Below are 18886 nucleotides of genomic sequence, written 5' to 3'. Positions count from 1 at the left end.
AGAAGAACTTGAATATCGTTCACCGCTATACTGATCGATCAAGTTCAATTTACAAGACAATGAGGGAGGTATAATAACGAAATCGATGATAAATATTTTTTATTGCACAGAAACAAATCATGTTTGTGGAAACAAATCAGACTCATCAATTTGTTATTTCTCGTCGAACAAATTTCTGAAAAACAACAATTCACTTTTTTCATTTTAATTGTGTTGCCTCAGATTTTATCTCTTTGTTTGGATCCGATTTACTGGGATTTTTATATTTTAAACGAGGAATAAGGATTTTTTGCTTTCGTTGTCTTCTTTGTAGCTTTTCAATTTATTTTAATCTGTTTTTTACATTACCGACATTTACCCAGCATCCCACAGTTACTTTTTAATGCTACTAATCCAGAACTGTTATCAGTTCTTGTCGAACAAGATTTCAAAAAACATTTCAGCTTTTCAATTTTAATTGTTTTCCTGGTTTACATCTTATCCGTTTACTTACATTATTTACGGACGTTTAACGAATGCCACAATCATTCAGGAATAAAAAAAAAATAAGTTGTTTTTTGGTCACAACTATTTGATCGAGTCTCCGAGTATTTGCAGAATTTGTAAAAAATGGACTTTAAAAAGTAGAACATCATATTTTCATGTTCAATTTAAAACAACGAAGTTGGCAACGTTTCCGTCCGAAATAAGATTATTATAAAGCTGATCCCTTTTTCAATAAAAGACATTTTTATTATTTCGGCTCATACTTTTACTCAAATTCGTGGGAGGATATATGGAACACACAAAAAAGGAAAATCGGATATATAAATTCTGTTGTGGAGATTTCGCTGAAAAGTACACATTTTTGCACCCAACAATACGAAAGGGCTTAAAAGTCGTATTAGTTGCGAACAAAAATTCAAACGTATTTTCATATTATGTATTAAGCAATTTTGAGGTGTGCCGTACTAGAATGAATTTTTTATTTGCTGTTGTTATGACCTGCCATCTTCACAAACAATATTAATACGTAATGAGTGTTGGTTTGAATTTTTGGTAACCTTAGTAAGAAACTACATAATAATAAATTCCAAAATAATTATTTATTCATCAATGAATCGGTACTTCGTAAATGAAACCTGGAATGAACGTGTACAGGGTGGGACAACGACGATTTTAATTTTAAGATTTCGCAAGAATTTATTTATGGCAACTTCAGCACACCTGGAAGAAAATTCGATTAAATCGACATCGGCGAACCGAATAACTTCATTTTGTTGGCTGTTTCAGAAACAAGCAATATTACTTTGAAGTATGAGGTTTTTACATAATTCAATCTTCGTTTTATTATGTTTTCCTTTTAAAAGAGCGTCGTCGCACCAATGGCAATCCGACAATTAATAGAAAATTGTTGCCGCCAAACGAATAGCTTTATCAGTTTTGGATATCGTGACATCTGCTATTTTCGGCGGACGATTTTCAAAAGACCTGTTCATTTTTTGCCAGACCGGTAATGGAAACGTCAAAATTCGCTTCTATATGTGGTGGCTTCCGCAAAGCTTTTCACCCTCGTATTGGCCCGCTTGACGTGCCTTTTTATGTGTAAAGCAGGGTACGGACTGTACGCCGGAGGCATCGCACACCACCCCCGAGGATGAGGGGTGCGTGTGACAAAATGTACGTAGGGCTTCACGTTTTTCCCTCGAATCGTGCGAAGCTCTGCTAGTCTGGCTTGTCTTGGCAGGGTAATAATCGTGCTACAGGGTTGGAAACAATATACCTCCTAAAAAGGGTCGCAATGTGCGGGGGCAGATGCTTTCGCCCAGCTGAGTCGAGCTCGGTGGGGCCGAAACGCTTTAATCAGGTCCACGTCGAGGTCGAATTTTCTTTGATATACCGCCAACGTTTGGATCGGTCCAAGATGCCTCGCCGCCGACGTGGGACGGCTCGCCCCAAGTCACCGCCCGCACTTAATGCCCAACTCTGTACACGGCTTCGCAAACAATGTACAATATCAAACACATTCTCCGCAATTTATGTGAACCTTACGCCTCCGCAGTACATTAATTTCTCCAAGAATTTATTTTTCATTTCTTTTTTTATTACACTTAGAGTTTTGTTACGACTTTTTGCCACCAATCTTAATACTAAATTTTCCTCTAACGAAACAACCAAAACCCCAATCTCACAGTGAACAAATTTTTATCATTTCTTTGACAAATTTTCGAAAATTTACAAAAAAGACATCAAAATACTCGTAGGTTAGACTGTTCAAAACAAAAATCTTATAAATCATTATTCTATTCATTTGGCTCTTTACGATTTTCTCGATTTTTAGGCTCATTTTCCTCTGCTTTTATTTTCTTTTTTAATTCAGAACGTTCAAATTGTGGAAGCTTGACAGTACAGTTTATTTTCGCCGATTTCTTTTGTTCCCGAGTTACACAAATATAATATGTGAAAAATAAATGTCTTCTTTGATAAAACGAAAATTTTGAAACCATCAAAATATGTAGATATCTTTACATTTACTGACACCACATGATCAACAAAATTTTAGGTAAGTGGAGGCTATGAAAAACAACCACCGAAAACGTGTCGCGTAACTTTAGACACAAAATCGTTCATTTACATAACCCAACTTTGATTGTGATGCGAATAATGTATCAATTGTACCTGAGGGAAGGTGGCAGGGTCAATGTTAGTAACGATGGCTTCTTACAGGAACTGTTCTCACACCAAAACGATTACTAATCTTGCTGAAACTGTTGTAACACACGTTAAAATTTTATTCGTTCATGACAACTATGATAATAACGACACAAGTTTTTACATTTTTTGTTTCTCACGGCCTCCTTTGATCTAAAATTTTCTTGATTCCGCGATATATCTGGAGCTAAAAAAATGTCATAAAGTTTATTCACGTTGGATTTTCCCTGTCAAATTGTTGTTATTTTGCAAACTTGTGCCTTCTTTCCTAGTCTTCACATTATCATGTTGAAGCGATTTGACGCTTTAATTTTGAATGTTAGTTTGACGTGTGAAATAAAGTCATAAAATTCTATTCCTTAGGTTTTATTAACAGCTAATTTGAAAACTGCGTTAATTAAATGTACCCAAAAACTGAAAAATGCCTATCCCGACCTAACCTCCACAGTCTACGCATGACATGGTTACTTTATCAGCCCGTATTGGCGACATACACAGCTAAAATATTGTTGGAGTAAAAATCACACTGCCAAAAAAATTAAATAATTTGACCTTGACGAGGAAAATCCAACGTGAATGAACTTCGTTTTCTTTTATTTTTATTTTGTTCACCTGACTGTTTATAAATGATTACATTGTTATAATTTTTGAAAATACCTAAACCTCACATAAACTCGTTTTCTTCTCAACTTCTCTTTTCTTTATTTTAATTTTCATTTGGAATGTTCGACTTGCGGATATACATTTATTGTTCTACTTTTATTTATAAGGCTTTAACGATTCCCTTACACCAGATAGGTACACTTTATTAGTAAACTAATTAGTAAGTAACTAAAGCTGACGCCCGTTTCAACAGCAAAGCTGGCATCATCACAGGTAAACCGTTTAGTAATTGTATGGTATTGTATTGCAGCCACGATACAAATAATCGAGAAATGCATCGAAACATCTGATGCGAAACCCTTTAAACCAAAAAGCTTACAAACCAATTTATTGACCCTCGATAAAATTATATAATTATTTTTTATAAAAATATCTGAACATATCCAACGTTCTGAATTTCTCATTTTCCTAATTTTTACTTCCTTTTCTACTTGTTTTAATTTTCTTTTGAACATTTGACTTATGGAAGCTCGAGTGTACAGTAACCACACCCTAATTTCATTTGCTAAGCTAAATGGTTAGAGCCAAAATGATCACATTATCATCGTTTTCAAAAATATGTATATAAACATACTACTAACTCGTTATTTTTTTTATATTTTCTGTGTTTTCCATTTTATTAGCTTACTTTAAACCCTCGTCATACTTGACTGTAGATTCAGAACCTTAATTTCATTTTTGTAAGTCACAAAAACAAATACATATTATCTTTATCAAAACCCAAATTTTCAAAAATCATCGTAACAGATATCTTATATTTTTTATTTATTATTATGTATATACTTTTATATATTTTTTTAAAACTGGGAACGTTCGAGTCGTCGTATTTTGATTTATTTTCAATTAATAAAAAATAAATTTCTCTTTGGGCCAGTCACGTCGTGCGGTCGTGTAAAAAATGTTTCGGCCGTAATTTCGTGGCCAAAAACTGGGACTAATTAGGGTCGTATTTTTTGTGGCGAGTGCATAAATCAAGTGTAACGATCCGCAACAATTAGACAAAGAACCCTCAGGGTCGCAAGTAGGGCGCAAAGTTAGCAAGTTGTGCTATCCTTGCGGGCAAAAATCGTGCCGAATTAAAGGGGTTCGGTTGTCGCGTTGTTAAAGCAACACGAAACTTACAAAGTGAAATTGAAGTTAGAATTTTAACACCCGACTGGTGTTAAGCGCGTCAAGGATATAATTTCATCCTGACAGTTGCCACTGGCTATTGTAAAATTTCGTTGTTGAAATCAAAGTGTAACAATCGGAACGGCCCAGTGCCGTTCTTAATTAATTTCACGCTGGAGCTGTTAAACAGCTCGAGGCGTCCAAATGAACACGACGAAACTTTACCGTGGTCGTTCCTGTTTTTGGGAAGACCAGAAGAATTTTTCGACAGTCCGGGTATTCCCCGAAAAGTAGTGAGTCACGAAACGTTTCGTGCCCGGCAGAACGACCAACATAAATTAAATTTGGACGCTATTTATAGAGTTTTACTCGAGGAGCGTCTTTACCTACCCCAATTTGAAAGTGGAGCAATTCAGAATTCATCGGTTATGAATTTTTGATTAGATGCTAAAACGATGAACGACTCTCAAAACCGGATGCGACAGCTTTATCGGCAACAATTTGACCAAACTTTGGCAAAACTTGTTTAATTAGTCTAGTGGAACAATTGGTCGCGTGATGGTCCGACTTAATTAAAGATAACAGGTGCACATCACGTTATCAAAATTTCCTGTTGGCCAAGTAAAAAAGGAAAGTGTAAACCGTAATAAAGGTAATTTGAACGCGCTCGCGTAAACAAGTCGGAAAGTGGTCGACTTGGGGGAGAAACGACAGCACATGGTGTGCGATACCGCTGTTATGATGGATGAACTAACCTGATTAGTACAGTTGGGAAGTGTAGCAGGTATTGGTGTCGCTATCCCATTCTGCGATGGTCACTGTCCCGAGATAGGCACTAGGCAGCTACGGGAGGCATGCCTTGGCCAATTGGAGGCGGCGAGTTAGCAACAACGACAGCACACGACGATGACTGTGCTAGCAATGTGGGGCATTAGGTACTTCTAAAAAAGCTCGGTATTGATTTGGCGATGGTTGCAGCTTGGAGAACTGTGACCTGAAAAGTCTTCAGTATACTGTACTGTCTGCGTTGCGCAGCTGGCGCCCCGGCGGTCCTCTCTTTCCACGACCCACGGCGCCATGGACGCGCAAGCGTCGCGTCTCTACCATCGGCATAGAGGGAATCGTTATTTTAAATAGACTATTGCGCCTGTCCTTCGACTATTTTGCCCATAAAACATCCCAAATTCACTATTCTTTCGTGCCGCCAACACCGCTTCGGCCACCACCGACTCCCTCCCTTAGGTCTGCACCTTTACTCAGCTCTACATGCTAATTGGCTAACACGGTCTTGCTTAATTGTCACCCTGTATCGATTCTGGGTGCCAATGCAATTCCGCATTGAGGACCAGAACGACGTCTAGACCACTTTTTCTAGTACCCCCGTGTTGCCTATCATCCCCGGACGTCTGTTTGGTGATGCTCTCCGAACCGGGGAAGCCCACACAAATAAGTTTGTTGGAGAGCTCGAGTCGCGTCGACAACACTTCAAACTTTCTTTTTTCTTCATCAATTGCAACGCTGCCGTTCACCTGCGACGCACAATGTCGCTTACGACTGAACTGCATCAAATCAATTCCGCTCGGACCATCCACCTTTTGAACAAACACGGACGAATTCGAATTTGTTTGAGTACCTGCCTCGACTATTGAAACTTTTTTCTTCTCTTTATTATATTTATTTAGGTCAGGTCCCAAGGGATTGAAGAGGACTCACTTCAAGATCCATTTCGTTCGTCCTTAAATTTTTTCCGCTTCTTTCTATTGCTGTTCGCAAGGTTACTGACTTACGCTCACGATTACTTATTAATTATTATGCAACGGTGTCGCCTTGCATGTGTCAACAAGGGAGACATAGCTACAAGTGCATGTGCGGAGCAGGTAGGTAATTATTTTTGCATAACGATTGTTCCATTAAACTGCACGGAAGAATCTAAGACTCGACGCCTCCGTTCCCTAATTTTTCCATTTCGTCTTGCTTTCAGAGTTTAGAAGTTAATCTATGTAGCTGATAACTGTTCCAGGCTGCAAAAGTCTTGCAACACGAACAAATCAAAGAATTCTCTTCGTGTGTTGCACACATTGTTGGTAGCTCTCGGATGCACTCCGTAACTTCTGGGTAAACCACACGCCAGATCTGCATGTTTTTGTTGAATTAAATAATAACGAACTTGCTGCACCGTAGAAATTCTGATTGAAAACTTTTCTTTTAAAAATCTTGCTCTTGATTCCAAAATGGGAAAAAATGCAATAAAACTACTTTATTTAGATTTATTTATATTCTCAGAAATCTGTTTTTAATGTATTTAATACTTACCTTCTCAACATGTACAACACCAAGTAAATAATCACCATTTGTCTGAACCAGCAGACAGCTAGTACGAATGAAATCAAAATAATTGATCACGAAGTACGCTTGATGTTAATTTAATTATTTCATCAACTCTGCCATGTTTTTATTTAACAAGTCAACGATTCGGTATTATACCCAAGACAACTAGGGGATGTACGGCGATAATGTGAGGTTATACCTGATAATCCGGGGATATACCGGCGATAATGTGAGGTTATATCTGTGATACCGTGGATGTACGGGCGACAGTTTGAGGTTATGTCTGTGACAACTCTGGGACTTACCTGAAAGAATTGTGGGATGTACACGTTTGAAGATAAAATCGACCCCGAATTCTGGTATTCAGTATCAGTTCTACCAATCTGAGGGGACCAAATACTTTTGAATGCAGAGGTGTACAGAAATAAACAATCATGAGTGTACTTTTTCATTTTTTGTGTATAATAGTCTTCAACATCGTGAATTTAGATTCACGACGGCGAATCTAGATCTCCGAATTATTGAGAAATTGACTCGAAGAATTTGATTCCTTCGCTTAATTTTTTTTGTATTAAATTGTTTGCCTCGTAAAGATCTGGACAAATAAATTAAAACCTGATCCAATTTTCAATGATAAAATCAAATAAAATCGATTTTGATTGGGCCAAAAGTAATAAGTTACTAAATTACGTATGTGGAACAAAAATAAATGAAAAACAATTAGTACGTAATATTTTTTTAAATATTTTAGGTGATTGTCAATTTGGTAAAAATAATTTTAGGAAAAAAATTGTCAGACAAGACGTCGGGGGTTCCCAGTAGAGAATCTTGAGGAACGCGAAAGGTAACATATATTTCATCAGAGTTACATACACTAATCCATCTTTAGTTTTTGACAACAATATAGAAAGAACGTTATGTATGTATATGTTTGTACGTATATATGGATGGATTGATTGATGGATCGATGAATGAATGAATAAATGAACGAATGAATGTATGTCTTAGATTCCAATTAGATGGTGTCGACGAACTGAGAATAAAAATTCAAAAAGCTACAACACTACATGTGTGCTACTTTAAAGATGACGTATGGGTGATTTCTGATGAAAATGAACACATGTCATGAAAAATTTTGATGTTTTCATGAATGACACATGCAAACGAAAATTTTGGGGTGTAATCGTTTCCTTTTACACCCGAAGCGTATTCCCCGTTTTATCTAGGTGTATTTATCCTACACAACATTAAAAACATGTAACGAAGGAGTAAATCTATGGAGTACATATGTACGATAACACATATTAAAATTTATAACATCTAGATGTTACATAAAACACAACATCCTAAAATTATTGAAACAATTTTTTAGAAACATCTGATAGTTTTAATTAATGAATGAATACATAAAGAATTTCATTTTTGAATATAAAGTTCAATTTGAAATTCATTATGGATTTTACATTTGGACACAGAACAGAAATTTTTAGTCGACAAGTAAAGCAGAAGCTGATAAATTTTATATACTCGCCATAAAAGGAGTGAATTAAAGAAATGGCTCGTGCATAACGTATATTTGGAGATTATTATATTTTTATACATTTAATAATATTAAGAACCACAGCACTCAGCAAACAAGGTCGTGAATGGGTAGTTTGCGGAGTATTACATGTTAAAAATAATTTGATGAGTGTGAATGGCATCAACTTATGCTAGTTTTTCACTCTTTGCTAATATTAAGGCAAGGACTTAAATTAGAATACACAATATTCGTACTTAAAAAATAGAACATGTAAAGTGGATAATTCGATGTAAATGATAAAGACCATAAAGAAATGACTTCATATATCTAAATAGGCACCGATGAATACAATTCATAAATTGTTGCTATAGTTAATAAATTCACATGTCCAATACATCTCACATTGTATAAATATGTACGTATGCTACATCACATTAATATATATATGTGGTTCAATCAGTCTAACGAAAAATATGTATAAAAAACAATTTCTTCCACACACCCTGTCTAAGTACCTTTTGATTATTTTTCTAATTAATCTAAACTGTTAAATATCGTATCAGTCTCATTAAAAAAATCGTTCGTTTTGTTTTCAGCTAAAATGACTCAAGATAAAATTACATTTAACAATATCAACTGAGCACAACACAAATTGCTAACGAAATGATAGCCAAGCAAGCTCTCATCAACATAAAATGAACGCTTGTCACAACTCGCTCATACATCAACGTAAAAATATTTTCGAATGAATTGCACCAAATCTGCGTAGAAACGAAACAAATCACTCAGTCCACCCACTCATCTCCGTTCCAAATTATCAAAATAGGGGTTGTTATATTATAGTTTTACAAAAACAGTTCCATAAAAAATAACGATCCGAGTTCTCTAAAAATGAGTATACCGTTGAATTTATTGTCTTGGATAAAATAATTCGAATAAAATCTATGTGGGAAGATCTGGTTGGTCCTTTCGCACATCGGCAGACAATGGCACAGAAAACGCGGGTTTTTTGAGCACTGCAGGTTTCGCTTTGAGCTGTGGTTTAAACGTCGTGGTGGTCGCATTGCCGATCGTAGCATACTTACGTTCAGGCATGGGACTAGTGATGGTGATCAGATTGGGGTCAGCGCTTAGGTCGCTGTTGTCGACGTGAACTTTGGTGTTCTTCTTGAGCGTACATTGGTTCTGTTTGGCGAATCTCTCGGCGGCGGTTTGCATGTCGGGGCTCTCCGGCCCCTGAGGACTCTCCAACTTGGCCGAGGTGTCGTCCTCGGCGGCCGCCTCCGCGTCGAGATTCCCGCTGATCGAGACCGACTTCTTGGTCGTTTCCTTGGGACTGGAACTCCCGACCAGCGGTAGGTCCATCACCAGGTCCGGAGTGTGGTTTTGTCTTTGCAAATACGACGACTCCGAGTTCCTGTTCGCTTTGAGGGTCTGCGACTGGGACGTCACCTGACACAGCTGAGACTGAGAGTTGGCTCGTCTCTGCCACAGTTCCCGGTTTTGGCTGAAATTCACGTTAGATTCGTCGATTTCGGGCTCCGTTTTTAAGCTGGAGTCTGGAGGATCCGATTTTGAGTCCTCTTCGGTCGAGTCGAGTTTGGGTTCGATGACTTTCCGACTTAACAACACAGGAGATCCGTTTATTGTAATACTTTGAGGATAAGACTGGTTTACATTGATCGTTGTACAGTGAGAAACTAAAGCGGGATCGCGGATTTTACTAAGTAATTGGGATTCTAAAGATATGTCCAAAGATTTAAGGCGGTTGTGTCCGTTCTGAAACAAAAACAATTTATCAGTAACCAGCTGCGATTATTTGAACAACTGTACAGACACCGATCGTTTTGGAGAAAAGACGAAGAATCGATTAGTCGTTCAACACTTAACATTTATAATTTAGACATCTAACGTATCGAATGTGGTGGAGGGCCACGGAACATGGTAATTGAGGGTAATGCCAACAATTAATGCGACACTTACTTCTACACTACTCTTAATTACCACTTAATCTAATAGAAAAGTACATCAATATGGTGCAAAAAATTTTCTATTGTCTCATCTAGAATTAAATGTAACTATCCCAACCCACTAAGTTTCTAGCGCTATTAGAAGTGTTAGAAGTTTAGTTAGAGTGCACATGCAGAGATGAAAAAAACACCAAAACATGCGAAAGTGCTCACCTTTAAAATTCGCAGTCTCGGATGTAGTCTAGCAAATGTACTATGAAATCAACAAAAAAAAATAAAATAATAAAGTGAAAAATACTACTCTTTCTAATTTTTCTAACAACACTGTGTTCTATTCCACCCAGTACAACTACAACAAATCACAATACAAATAAATTCATGTACACACCGTTCCTGGGTTTAAAAATAAAACACATTGTCACATCGATCGAAAAATTTTGAAAACTTTTTTAAACGTGACACTCAAACAAAAATTTTAAAGAAACATTTATTCTTACAAGGTCTACATGACAAAAATCATGCATACAAGTCTTCTGATACAATCTCTTTTAAAACAATATTACCTGCACCCTATTTAAATTATATACAAATAGGTACATGAAATATCTATAAGTTATGGTCGAGTTACTGAATCACAAAGTTCGTAATTTAAATAAAAATTTTTGCTTTGTACAAAAACACATGCGCATGCTTTTAACACTGACTGGACACATAAAAAATAAAACATTTACATGCACGAAGCGAACGAACGAACAAATTACAAGATAATCTGTATAATCACAAAGTTAGATCGACGACTTACTTGTAACATAAATGAGATCATTGTGTACATGAATTTAAAGTATTAGATTCTATAAAGTCCTAATACTGCGTGTTAAGAATACTTACGCAATGCATAGCTTAGGCAAAAAATATTTTTATTAAATCATAATAAAAATTGCGACATGGCGATTAGCTAACACGTGCACACTAGACAGTAGTTTCCAATACCTCTCTCGCTTGGCTTAAAAGTACTGGATTAGTGTCGGTGGTCATCGTTTCGGTCATGTCTGATACGTTTGTCCACGTTACCGGGGCGCACTGCACCAAGGGTGAGTTGTTGGCGGAGACGGAGCTTTCGGAGAGCATCGAGTCGTTGGAACTGGACACCCTCCTCCTCATCGACTCTTCGGACGAGCTGGACTTGAGATGTTCCAGTTTTTCGCGGTCGTCATCTCTGGAAGCGCACGAATGGTCAAGCGGAAATCGCAACGCATTGTCATACTTCATTTTCAACGATATATATTTGTCAGGAATGAGTCCCTTCTGTCCCTTCACCGATCCTCTCCACCAGTCGTTCGACACTTGAGAGTAGAGTGTGACGGTGTCGCCCTTCTTCAGTGACAGCTCCCGGTCGGACCTGGCGATGAAGTCGAATTGTGCGGTTGCTTCCATGTTTTCTGAATCTGAGAAAATTGATTTGAATGTGGAAAGTGAATGTTTGATCGTTTACCATCTTCGGACGGGCATACTTCGGAGTCGAGATCTTCTTGGACTTGGTCGGACGGCGAATCGCCGACGTCACTACAAACTGCTAATGATACGAACGTATTGATAAATGGTAATCACTCACTGGTCGTCCGGCTCCGGCGAGATGTACTTCTCGTAGACGATTCCGCCATCGTTGGGGAATATTTCGTCGTTGAACATGATGATGTTCTTGATCAACTCGTTTACTTGGTTTTGGTACTGAACTTGGTCTTTATCGTCCGGGACCGGTACCAGAGTCGGACCAAAGCAAATTGCCAAGTTGTAAGGATCCATCATATTTTCGTCGGAGAATTCTGATAAGCTAAAAATCATCAAAATTAAATCACCACACTACTTAACTGAACTACTCTTATTATCAAGTTACTAACTAATTCACTTTGTGCACTTCTCAAACAACACTTTTCTGTCTCGAAATATTTGTTGTTGTGAGTATTTTTGCTAGGTTGGTCATACTTTTGAAATAATGCTTTGACAAAGTTGGCGTAGAGTCAAGACACTGGCGTGCGCGGAAATCATTTTGACATTTATTGTCTAAAATAAGCGCGTACGCCTATGTCTACTGTCAAATACGGAATTGTCATCAGAATGACCAACAATTGCATTTCCAACATTTGAAAAAACGCCACAGACACTTGGTATAATGAATAACAAATAATGCGGTGAGAAACCAAGTAAGCAATTGCTGTTTAACCTTTGACATTAAGAGTATTTATTGGCAGTTTACTTTTTTTGTTGATTTACATTTTCTTCACTGAATTAAATTCAATAGTCCTCAATTTTTAAACGTTGTAAGTATACCATATATTGGGAACATGTATGAAAAACCACCTACATAATATGTACTCCTATAATATTTATGATCAACGAAAAAAAGAGAAGGTGTGGGGCTATTGAAAAACAAACTTTTGAAAATGTACGGCGTAGCTTCAGTCATACAAACATTCGTGATGATGAGAGGTTTTCCCTAAACCCAGTCATCATTTTCTTCGTTTTAATTAGGAATTCACACAAATGTCAATATTGACAGTTTATCAAGTTACTCTTTTTGTTGATCGTAGTCTCTATTTCTGTCAAGAAAATGACTCGACACAAGACTCGCATGTTTCTAACACATTAATAGTTTTCTTGCACATGAATAAACTATATTTTTGCAATAAACACTCTAAATAAACACTAAATAGTGTTAAATGAAAATTAACACTATGATCTCGGGTTAACAAGCAATTTCCAGTTACAATTATTTCATTGAGTATTACAAGTCATTCATAACAGAGCTTTTCTAAATATAGCAGTATAAAAATATTTTAGTTATCTGTGAATGTATGGATTTTTTTGTCTAATCAAAGAAAAACGTTATGTATCCAATTTAACGTGTACATAGAAAAAACACGAGATCGATTTTTGTTTTGTTTACTTTCGAATTTATGTACGAGATTACCTTTTTAATGGAGACTATTTTTATAGCGCCATAAACGGTTGTTGACGATCAATAATTCTGTTTTTAAAAAATCGATTGTCAAAACCCTTTTTTTTACCACATTTTAACGGCTAAATTCGTTGAACAGTGAGTTTTTTTATAATCTCAATAAAAAATTCATTTTACTTTTAAAATGAAATTTAATTAATTAATCAGTCGTTCATCTGTGCACTCATTCTGGTGGTACACATCTTGTTTGTTTTTGAATGAACTTTTATGCTGAACCGGTGAAGAACAAATGCTCTGTACAACTTTTGAAAGAAAAATTCACATACACTTTTTTGTTTTCAATAAAAATTAAACATTGTTATTCAATCTATACTCAAGGTTAAAGGGACAAAAAGCTAATTTTACCTATTTAAAGTCAGCTGAAAACAAAATATTTTTGCACCTATTTTTTCCATTCACGTGCATTTCAGTTTTTAGTAATAATTGATTGTAGTATTCAATTCAATGTAATATATCAAAAAAGAAACTGTTAACCACCACATTATTTGTCGAAAATGTATCAAATGTTTTAAAAATTTGCAGCCTAACTGTGATTCACTAGAAGATATACATATATGTATTTTATTTTTCAGTCAATTGCAATACTATTATTGCTTAGGTACATTTATATTATTTACTTTTACAAATATTTTAAGTTCTTCCAGCCAAAACGTGTTAAATCCGACTGCATTTCTTAATCAGTCTTGATCTTTACTTCACAGATATCGATTTCAAACAGTGATCATCAAATCTTATTCTTGAACAAGAAACCTTTACAACAATTAACGTGCGATGGTCCATTTTCACAAAGAAAAAGCATCCTAGGAGATACAATTCCACTTGTTTTCCTTCAGTGACATTTTTCAACTCATGCATCAAGTAAGATAACGATATGTAAAGGAACTGGCTACTTTCATCAACGTTTCGACATTTCCAAATGTACTTTGATTTTACTTTACTGCACACGAAAATAGTTATTTGTACAACTAGTTATGAAAGTCATACTTTTTTTCACGAATTTGCAGATTGATTAACGAGGGGCGTAGCCCGAGTTAATCAATCAAATAAGTGAAAAAAGGGACTTTCACAACGTCTTGTAAGTACACACTATTTTTTTTTGCATATCGAAAAAACTTGAGAAATTTAGTCGTAAAAGGATTATGAAAAATTATTTAAAAAAAAAGTATGCTTTGACAATCATCTCCAAGGAGATTAAATAAAATGATGCAAAAAAGTAGTACTTTCATTACGATTTTTCGTGTAAAAAAGTGCTACTTTCACTACGATTTTGCGTGTAAAAAAGTGCCACTTTCATTACGATATGCAAAAAATACCATTTTTAGGTTTCAATTTTTGAAATAACATATGTAAAAACTTTCAGATTTCTAGAACAAACATCGTGTCTAAAATTTTCTGAGATTGTCATCTTTGCTTTCTTGAGGACTAGTAAAACAGAAATACCTCATTCAATTGATTCTCCTTCTGTCAGACCATTAGTACAGAACGACAACTTAATTCCACTAACAGGATATTCAACATCTCTCTTTTGTAAAAAAAAAAAAAAGTTTGCAACAATCAATCCTCTCACTCGTTGTTCTTTCTGAACATGGAAGTTTCAACACCATACTCCTGTTGGCAAGGGTTTCTACAGGACTTCTTTGACTACAATAAAGTCACTTCGTCTTTTTTAAAAATCCAACACGTTTTATACTGTTGAAAATATTTCAACGAGGACCGAATTCATTTCAGCGAAATATTTGTAAAAGATTATCAACTGACAACTGTACGTGACTTGACTGAATAATGATTAGACAAGAAACTTTTGGACCATTCTACGTGTCTCACAGTTAAAAACTTGTATTTCAAATACTACTGGAAATCAATATTTGGTTTAACTTCATTACCACCGTCCTCTCGAACTTACTGGTTTAGGAAGGCGAAGAGATACCTCATCACAACTATCACAGTTCTCGGTAAACTATTTATTAGTTCCGTCATCCTAACTACAAACTCTCTCTTAGACTCTAATTCTGAAACAACCAAATTATTCGTGAAGTGACTATTCGGCGTCGATTTACGTGCAAGCTCCATGAACTGTTCGAAATAAATGATCGGAAACAGGGGTTCGCGCAGTTCTCTCAAGTACAACTTCAAGACTCCCGCCACGCTATTGATGTCAGACGCGTCGGTCATGTCTGCCAAAGGATCCTCGCCCCTTTCGAACCACTCTCTGAAATTATTTATTTCGACTTGAGATCCTGACACTCGGAAAATACCTTGATGGTGTAGACCTGCAAATTAGAGGGTTAGCGCAACGAAACCACGAGAAACACATCGATTACCGTATAAATTAATAACTCTGATGCAAGACTTGATAATTAAAGGAATGTCTTGATTTGTAGCTTCCAAATATTCTTCCAGAGACCCACCGAACAGTTTCGGTTGCCCGTTCATCTGTAATCGTCCTATCCGTTTGCGTCGTGGAGTCTTCACAGCTGGTTTCAAAGTAGTACAATAATCGGGTGCATCAGATAGCAGAGATTGCCTTATGTACTCTTGTTTGGCATCTAGACGGGCGATTCTCGTCGAACCCAGCAAATATTCTCTGAATTTCTACGATCAAAACAAAATCATTTAAAAAATCATTTTGGAGGCGTAAGCTAAACAAACAAAAAAAAACGTGTTCGCTCAACATCGACATAAAACAGTGTTGGTTCCGTTGAATGTTTTTTGTTATTTTCACTTCTTCCGGAAATAATTCTAGTTTTCTTTTTTTAAACCGGTCATTCATTGTTGCGTCCAAAAATAAAAAATTGATCTCAGCTAATTTTGAAGCGCTCAACGGTCGTTAAATTTTTATGGGAAAAGAAAGTTGTTGGTTTGATTGTTGGTAAAAAATGTAGTCACAAAGTTCGACTCGCAGAAAATTTATTACTAATAACTGGGGGATCACTAGAATTATGCAGACGAATTCTGTCTTGCAGCAAGTTATTCCAATTTACATTTTTTTTTGTTTTTGCGCAAGATGTCTCGTAATAACAGCTTCAAACTTCAAAACCTGCCTCCTTACGTAACAATAGCCTTAAAAAGTTCCAATAGAATATATACTCTGGTTTTTTATCAAAGTACTACGACCGGTTGATTTAGGTTTGCAATAATAAAATTTTACTAAAACTAGGGAATTTAATGATATCAATTGGCTACAACTGCCCACACCTGTCATTTTTAATGTCCTTGAAAGTACGCAAACTCGCATTTAAAATTTGAACATCTTATTAAAAATGGACATTTATTAAACTTTCAAATTGTCATTAGTTGTTATTACCTTTATTAACATACTGCGCTACTAATATTTCTATTTTTTGTTGATAAGCAAGTTGAAAAGTACTGCAGTTACGGTTTTGAGAAATGAACGAGTAAGGAGGAACCGGCGGAAACAGAAGAAAAGGCAGACTAAAACCAATTACTTTTCTTGAAATTAGACTTGTTTTGATGGAGTTTTTAATAAAATGGTTTATTAATTGGGTGGAAGTAATGTATTGTCGTGGAAAAAATAAGGAACAGTCGAGTAAGCTTCTATGGTTTCCACATAACTTTGGAACGTAATAACCCTCAAATTCGTTAATAAACATGTTCTTGGTTTAGGGTAGATGTCAAGGAAATTCTTAATAAGCGAGGTGTTCCTACATATAATGAAAGATATCCACACAAAGCCCACCCTCGTGCTTTAATCTACAGAGTAATAGATCAAAGTCGTCGAGGAAATGGGAACTTGCCTTTTGAATAATAATAAAATAATCTGCGCTGTTTATTAAACAGATTTTTTCCGTAAACGAGTGAAGAAAGGTTTTGTTTTGAAACACTTTATAAGAAAAACAAATCGATTATTAGGTCGTTGAGATCTTCCGGGAAATATCGAGTGCATCGGTCAATACAAGCTTTACTAGAAGAATAAAGAAAATGCAGGTATAAAGTGCATTTTATTTTCATCATGACACGTGCAGTTGCGATGAACTTTGTAAGTTTTCAATGTGTTAACGCTATATCAAAACCGCGTATCGGAATGTTTTATTTTGAGAGTTCCGTGAAGGAAGTGAGAGAGAAAACTGTGATGCTGACAACCAATAGACGTCGCACCATCGATGGCTTCAATCAAGTTGCGCTGAATAACTGGGTGAAATTTGAAGAACCATCCGAAGAGGTGGACCCCAGCAGTGTAAAATTCTGTCGTGGTCGATGAGTAAGTAACTTACTCAGAAATTCAATTCCACTCATTTATTTACGATCACAGTAGGTCAGCGGGTACCTCACGTTGGAGAGGGACGAATCTCGAAGAAAAAATCTTTAAATGAATCCTCACGAAAACGAACTGGAAGAAGATGGGTCAATCGCGAAGATGGAAAAGAGAGAGAAGTCCACCGATCAGCAAAGCTGACGCTGAAACGTTCACATTCGATAAAGAGAGGAAATTCCGCCCCGTCAGGACAAAGTGATGCCGCATGTCGCATGGAAAACGCTCAAAAACTCGAGGGACTCGGATGAGAAATAATGACTCATCCTCCATATTCCCCAGACCTGGCTTCATCGAATTATCACTTGTTTCCACTCGAGAGAATTATTCGAAAGGAAAGCGGATGGAAATAGCCGACGATGTCCGACAGGACAACTTTTTTAGCTCCAAGGACAGAATTTTATAGACGCGACATTAAAAATTCAATTACGGTGGAGAATTGTTGTAGCAAATGGGGGAAAAATACATAATTGATAAATTTAGAGCGGTTTTTTTTAAACATCAACCTTACACTTCGACCCACTAAAATATTATCAGCCGCTGTCTCCTTCCAGCCAGAGATTCTAATTCAATTTCTTCCTATTCCGGCCCTTATTTTTCACCGACAACCATTTGATTTCATTCAAATAAAACTCTCTCCGAGAGTCTGATTAGTTTTTTGCAATTAATTGGAACTTTCGGCTCGACACCGAAATATCGATCATCAAAACGCTAGCACGTGTTTCGTCAATGACGCAACGTCATCAGAACAATGCATCTACATTCAGTATTTAATAATTATTTTTCTTTAATTTATGTCCTCTTCTCTTATGTTTTTGCTCTTTCTTTTATTTTGTTTTTTAGGAGATGGATTGAAGCAGGCAAGCTAAACTTCGGTTGCGTTGCTTTTTCTGTTGTTTTTTTTTTAAATACATACATATGTATTTCGAAATATATTTCATAAGTTTATTTTATAAATGCATCTTACTATTATTATTATTATTATTACAATTAATTTGGTTTTGAATTTTGGATTTTGCAATAGATAAGAGTTTTAACATAAGTGATCCTGGAAATCTTTACCAGAGTAATTAATCAATGGACGACAATTCTTGGACATCTTTCTTTGGAAGTGTTAGGTTAGATGTGCGGTTTTCAAGAAATTTACAGAATGTACGTCCGAAATGCGACCGGAACAGTATCTATAACGTTCGAAAATTAGCATCTTGTTTATCTAGAATGCAAATTGAAAATTTATACGTACAATTAGTGTAGGACGTGCTCGAATTATGAACTAACGCGACCATAAACAATATGACGTCATTACGAGGATTCAA

General features: G+C 36.2%; 2 protein-coding genes and 1 long non-coding RNA gene across 10 annotated transcripts in view; 1 reads left to right on the top strand and 2 right to left on the bottom strand.

Annotated features, from left to right (window-relative positions):
• The window catches only part of Cadps (calcium-dependent secretion activator 1), a 30792-nt gene extending 24788 nt beyond the window's left edge, over positions 1–6004 (bottom strand). The window contains 1 exon segment of the mRNA XM_069060421.1: positions 5220–6004. The gene's annotated coding sequence lies outside the window, so the exon portion shown is untranslated.
• Positions 6005–8351: 2347 nt separating this feature from the next.
• Positions 8352–18886, bottom strand: part of LOC138139858 (SLIT-ROBO Rho GTPase-activating protein 1-like) — a 43390-nt gene continuing 32855 nt past the window's right edge. For 4 of the 8 annotated variants that reach the window (XM_069060427.1, XM_069060425.1, XM_069060429.1 and 1 more), the window contains exons 8-14: positions 15622–15892; positions 15358–15570; positions 15204–15309; positions 11897–12115; positions 11777–11847; positions 11275–11729; positions 8352–10093 (exon numbers count right to left, since the gene is read on the bottom strand). In XM_069060427.1, the coding sequence (XP_068916528.1) occupies positions 9257–10093; positions 11275–11729; positions 11777–11847; positions 11897–12115; positions 15204–15309; positions 15358–15570; positions 15622–15892 (2172 nt within the window). In that variant the 3' untranslated portion in view covers positions 8352–9256. The remainder of the gene's footprint in view (positions 10094–11274; positions 11730–11776; positions 11848–11896; positions 12116–15203; positions 15310–15357; positions 15571–15621; positions 15893–18886) is intronic. The other 4 variants (XM_069060423.1, XM_069060422.1, XM_069060430.1 and 1 more) reach the window with 2 other exon arrangements.
• On the top strand, positions 17127–18069 carry LOC138139873 (uncharacterized). The gene is made up of 2 exons (XR_011162397.1): positions 17127–17519; positions 17571–18069. It is a non-coding gene; the product is annotated as an uncharacterized lncRNA (long non-coding RNA).

Source organism: Tenebrio molitor, chromosome X (genome assembly GCF_963966145.1).
Source record: "Tenebrio molitor chromosome X, icTenMoli1.1, whole genome shotgun sequence".
Taxonomy (NCBI): domain Eukaryota; kingdom Metazoa; phylum Arthropoda; class Insecta; order Coleoptera; family Tenebrionidae; genus Tenebrio; species Tenebrio molitor.
This window is presented reverse-complemented; position numbering and strand designations above follow the sequence as displayed.